The 6,239-nt window shown below is 28.2% G+C and overlaps 1 protein-coding gene across 1 annotated transcript; it reads left to right on the top strand.

The window, feature by feature from the left end:
* Positions 1-489: 489 nt before the first annotated feature.
* Positions 490-1,262, top strand: LOC137829989 (ethylene-responsive transcription factor ERF098). The gene has a single exon (XM_068637045.2). The coding sequence runs from the start codon at positions 635-637 to the stop codon at positions 1,076-1,078; it is 444 nt and encodes a 147-aa protein (XP_068493146.1). The 5' UTR covers positions 490-634; the 3' UTR covers positions 1,079-1,262.
* Positions 1,263-6,239: the final 4,977 nt, after the last annotated feature.

A 6,239-nucleotide genomic window follows, 5' to 3' on the forward strand; every position in this document is an offset into this window, starting at 1 on the left:
AACTCATTATTCATCTTAATAATAAGCTCAAACATGAAGTTGGTAATAAATCTCTCTACTAGATGATCCTTTATATTGAAAATATTTCTTATAATTAATAAACTCAAATAAGTTTGTTTGAGTAAGAAATACTCATAAAACCATTGCATTTTGAAATTTCTCAACATAATCATTGAAATTGTCCTGTAACTTCCTCAATCTAAATCCAAATTTCCTTGTTACTTTGGATTTTTGAATATATCTGTATGATTAGAATATTTGAGACAGATCCGAGAATTTAAAAGCGAAAAAGTAAAATGGTTATAAATGAGAAGAATGATGGAGGCACGTGCGCGGCCAGGAACACGACAAGTGCGAATAAGGCATGTTGGACATACATGCACGAAGCACCGTTTATGTCAACTTGCACACACTAAAAATAATTAATAATATAGTTGCAGAATTTATTCAACTTCAAATTCAAACCGTCACATACGACCCTGTGGTCAAGGTTCACCAAGAACAACACAAAGCGCACACATAAATACTATTGCTGCTGCTATCTACATCCATACAATACGTGACACACTCATTTTCCAAACACAGTAAAAATAATTTCCAACACTTTCTTTCTCTGTTTCTAGATTTGTTGCTAATGGAGGGAGGAAGATCATCGGTTTCAAATGTTGAGGTTCGGTATAGAGGGATTCGGAGAAGGCCATGGGGTAAGTTTGCTGCAGAGATTCGTGACCCTACAAGGAAAGGGACTCGGATATGGCTTGGAACCTTCGACACTGCAGAACAAGCTGCACGAGCTTATGATGCTGCTGCTTTTCATTTTCGTGGCCACAGAGCCATTCTTAACTTCCCAAATGAGTACCAGTCTCCTGATCCAAACTCTTCTTTGCCTATGCCTTTAACAGTTCCTCCTTCTTCCTCTTCCTCCTCCTCTTCTTCTTCTTCCTATTCTTCTTACTGTATGGATAACCTTGCGGGACCTGAAATGATGCAAGGTGATGATGATATTTTTGAGTTGGAGTTCTTGGACAATAAGGTGCTTGAAGAACTCCTTCAGGAAAACAGACATCTCTTCAAGTGAATGACAAGAAAGATCAACTGGCATGAGATAATAAGAAAATTTGTTGTTAATTTAATTTAATTTTGTTTCACTTGCGTTTGTGGCTGATCATCAAGGCTCTTGGAAATGAGACTGAACATTTGTTATTATTGTAAGAACTCAGTTATGGGAATAAAAAGACATGGAATATCCTTGTTTTTTGGTAGAGTGCTTGCTAGGCATTGTGTGTGTCGTTGATTTCTTGTGTTCATACCCATACATTTTCTGATGTTTTAAATAATCAGTGCATTGCATCCTTATTAAAAATAATATATCCAACATAGTTTGTATAAAACATAAATCTTAACAACAAAAGAAACCTACTAAACAAAGGACGCAATTCTTAGATTAACAAAACAAATATAGTTTTTACACTAAGACAAAATACTTCTATTCACAATCTACTTTAATAATATAATAATATATATTATTAATTTATATTAAAATAAAAAGAAATATAATTAAAATAATAATATATTGAGTTGTAAAATAAGAGTAATTTTTTGAATAATGTTAACATACCACTCTATAGATAGTTAATTAGGAAGAATGTGGCCAAATAATAATGTATAGCATAGGGGAATATGAGACCCTGAAATATCCCTTCAAGAAAAAATATTTATAGATCGAATTTCTAATTAATTAATGGCATTATAGCTTCACCATATAGTAATCATATAAAGGAAGTAACAATTACACATCTTCATAGGTATCCTTTAAAATTTATTAGATCAAAAGATAATCATGGTGAAATTTCATGGAATGTTTGTAGAAGTGATCATAAACTGTAAAAAAGAATAAAAAAAAATCATACAATAAACATTAAAAAAAAAAGTGTATGTGGTGACGATTATTTTTATATGAAGTGATGTTTATAACCGTCTCACAATATACTTGTGTGGTAGTACCTTGCATCGCCACAAATTTGACTGCCACAAAGTATAATGTGATGGTTTATTGTGAATTGCCGTAACATATACCATATAATATATTGTATAAAGTGACAATTTTAAACATGTAACTTATGTCTGTTATAAATATTAAATTTTTTAATTAGGTAAACCAATTTTAATGTAAATAACAACAATTTTAAATGTCACTTTTAACGGTATAATATGACATTTATAATAATCATTATTATATGAAATGATAAATTATTTTACGCTAGTTATGACTATCGTAATTCAAGTATTAAATATTTTATTTTAATTTTATAATTTTTAATATTTTATTCAATTCTGTTTTTATAATTTAATTTCATAATATGATTAAACTTCATATTATTTTAAAATTTCATATATTAATAATTGAATAATATAAACATAGATTTATAATCAAAAGATGACTTTATTCATTTGTTGAAATAACAAAGTTGGTAATGGTCAATGTATTCAAAACTACAAGCCAATTAAAATGATAATATTAAATTGTCAAAATATCACTTATTTCATATTTGGACATTATAAGTCACGTCCTAATTTGTTTTGCTACCACCACTTCTAACATCTAGTATCTAGAATAAATAAAAATATGTTTAAAATTACTTTTAATATGCTTTGTTATTTCACCGAATTTATTCCTCAATGACTATAAGTCCTGATAAGAGCTGCCTTTTTACTTTACCTTGATTACACAAATACAATAGTGAGTTAAAAACTTACTATTTAAAAAATATATAAATTATTTCCTCTTTATTTTACAATTACATATAAATTTAGTAAAAATAGAAAATATACATCCATGAGTTTCCAGACAAAATAAATGTGAACAATTCCACTTATAACCATAATGAACTAGAAATATATGTTGTATAGAAACTAAAAATTTGAAAGGTATTAAAGTTTTCACCTCCTTAATATCCACTTCGACATATAAATTCGGAGTCCAGCCATGAAACAATTTTTAAGTGTAAAAGATACAAAATAAAATAAAATAAAATAAAATAAAATAAAAAATAAAATATATATATATATATATATATATTCAAAATTAATTGATACTTAGTTTCTAGAAATACTAAGGCCTCGTTTGCTTCTGGACAAGTAAAGGAACATATTTATTGTGTCTAAGAAAATTAAGAAAAACGAGATACTAAAAAAAAAAAAAAAAATATTGGTTGGTTAAAAACTTTCTTTGTAAATTAGGAGAGAATTGCGAAGAAAGTACTGTGAAATATATATATATATATATATATATAATTATTTAGGTTTCTTTTTATTATAAATTTAAATTATTATTGTTTTTATTTAAAATAGGAATATAATTCAAACATATAAAATATAATTAAAATTATAAAAAAAATATTTTTATAAAATAACATAATTAATCATATTATCTATAGTAAATTATAAATATAAATAATAATAAATGTATTTTTTAATAATAAAAAAACAAATTTATATAATAATTATAAAAAATAAAGATAAAAAATAATAATGTTATTTAATTTATAAATAAATAAATCTAATTAATTTTTAATAATTTTTAAATTTTTAAATTTATATTTTTATCAATTAAAAAATATAATTTCAATCACATCTATCCCATCATTCACAAATTTTCATAAACTTTCCTACACTTTCTACTCTATTTACCTTAATCCAAACAACCTTAGTTTCTTCACACTTTCTCTTCAATTCATCTCAAATCCACTCCCTCAAATTTACTCCCTAATCTAAACAAAACCTAAAGGTGGGTAATTGAATTCTCACAGTAAACACCAACATGGTTCCTATTTCAAACTTGTGAAACACCAATATGTGCACAAGTTTTACCCTTAATTAAAATAGGTCATTTATGTTTCAGAAAAATTCTCACACTAAACATTATCATGGTCCCATGTTTCATAATTGTGAAATAAAACATCCATAAGAACATGGGAAATTTAAAAAATTATATAAACAAGTGTATCACCACATGTATATTCTCACAAGTAAATACTTACGCAACTCTAGTTTTTGAAATCTCAAATTCCAAATGAGTGCAAGATCGATCAGAATTATGTTGATATCTCAAACTATTTCGTTGGTGTTCTTGTTTCCTAATGTCCACAATTATTGTCTCAAACTAAATATAAATCAAACTATAAAAAGAAAGAACTAAAGATCAGTGTAGAGTCAAAATCAAACCTAATAAATGGTAAATGAATGTTACCTATCGACGTTGACGAAGTTTTGAGTTGACGGCTGATGGTGACGGTGAGGATTCGCAGTCATGGTGATAGTGACAATTACTGATGACGGGTACGAATAGTCAGTTTCGATGGGTGAGGGATAGGGTTCAAAGAAAGAAACTTTCAAATGTTTGAAAGTGAGGAATAGGACTCAAAGAGAGAAATTGTTGGTACTAAGGTTCAAGGGCTCGAAGTTAGCACTAGTACAAAAAGGCACATTAACTACAGTTAAAAAGGACATATAAAGACGGTTTCCAAACTGTCGTTATTGCAGTTGTCGTTATTGCATGTGTCATTATAAATAAGTCATTTATAACGACCATTTTCCAACTGTCGTTATAAATGAATTATAATGGCGGTTCCTCAATTGTCATTAATTTGGCTATTAAATAACAATTTTTAAAAAAATATATATATTTTAAAGAAGGTTGGGAACCGTCGTTATAAGTGTGTCTTTTTAAAAAAAAAAAAAATTAAAGACGGTTCCAGGTGGGTGGAACTGTCGTTATATGTGTTTTTTTAAAAAACAATTGTTTTATTTGTTATTATACACCTCAAACCTACATAAAATATCCAATTTTCATAAAATAGAAACATTTAAAATCATAATTTAAATATGAAAAATACATAAAACAAATTATAACATTTTACAAAAAAAAATCCTAATATATGAAAAAGTTTTATGTCATTTTAATAATTTATCTATCATAAGGTGTTATACACGGTTACAAAATACTTTAACCATGTTGTCCTCACATACTCTAATGCTTTTAAAAGTTTTGTTATGCTCAATTAACACCCATTTTTCTGGTTGTCTTGGATTCTTATATTTCACAATGTCTTTGTGTGTATCTATGTAAGGTAACACCTCATCAGTGTTATTTAGGATATACAAATGTGTTTGCAGAACCTCTTCTCTAGATTTGCTTATGACATGTACACATTTTCAAGATTTACTTATCAATCTACGAGAGTGCCAACATTTTTCAAGAACTCCTATAGATTTGGCTTTTGACAAGTACTCAAAACAAAACTCAATAGATTATTCTGAAATGTATTTTTCAATAATGGAAGCTTTCGGACGACATTGATTCTTCACATATCATTTCAAAATGTTCATGTATCGTTCAACTGGATACATCCATTGCATATAAACTGACCTACACAATCTGATTTCTCCTATAAGATGAACAACCAAATGTACCATGATATCAAAAAAAGATGGAGGAAAAAACATCTCGAATTGACACAATATCTTCTTCAAGTTCATCCAACTTTTGAGAGTTAATCTCTTTACTACATATGGAATTGAAAAATGAACATAGTCGAGTGATTGTAAGCCTAACATTTTTTGTAAGATTCCACGAATAGCCACCTGTAGTAATTGTTGCATTAGAATGTGACAATCATGAGACTTTAAGCCAATTAGTTTCAAATCATTCATAAATACAAGACTTTTCACATTTGAAGAGTAGCCTTGTGGTACCTTAACACCTTTAAAACATTCACAAAAACTTGTTTTCTCTTTCTTTGACAAAGTGTAACACGCTGCGGGCAAGTATGTACATTTACCAACTTCTCGTGGTGCCAATTCCTCTCGTATATTTATCTCAATCAAATCCAAATGTGCATTCACGCCATCCTTTGTGTTGCCTTTAATGTTCAGAAGTGTTCCTATTAGATTGTCACACACATTCTTTTCTAGGTGCATTACATCTATACAGTGTCTGGCATCTAACTTACACAAATACGGAAGATAAAAAAAGATTGATCTCTTCTTCCATATTTCACTCACAGTTTGCTTCTTCTTCATGTTTCTAAAAGTCACATTAACATTTTTTATCTTTTCATAAATTTGAAGGCCACTTAAGGGAGTGGGACAAATATCATGTTTTTGGTATCCGTTAAAATCTTTTTTCAATCTACGATACGAATGATATTTCTTTAGAAATCTAAGATGCCCAAGATACA

The sequence above is a fragment of the Phaseolus vulgaris genome, chromosome 7 (genome assembly GCF_051622355.1).
Source record: "Phaseolus vulgaris cultivar YP4 chromosome 7, ASM5162235v1, whole genome shotgun sequence".
Classification (NCBI taxonomy): Eukaryota; Viridiplantae; Streptophyta; class Magnoliopsida; order Fabales; family Fabaceae; genus Phaseolus; species Phaseolus vulgaris.

Excerpts from the sequence above, each read along its gene's own strand:
- LOC137829989 (XM_068637045.2), top strand. The coding sequence starts at position 635 with ATGGAGGGAGGAAGATCATCGGTTTCAAATGTTGAGGTTCGGTATAGA.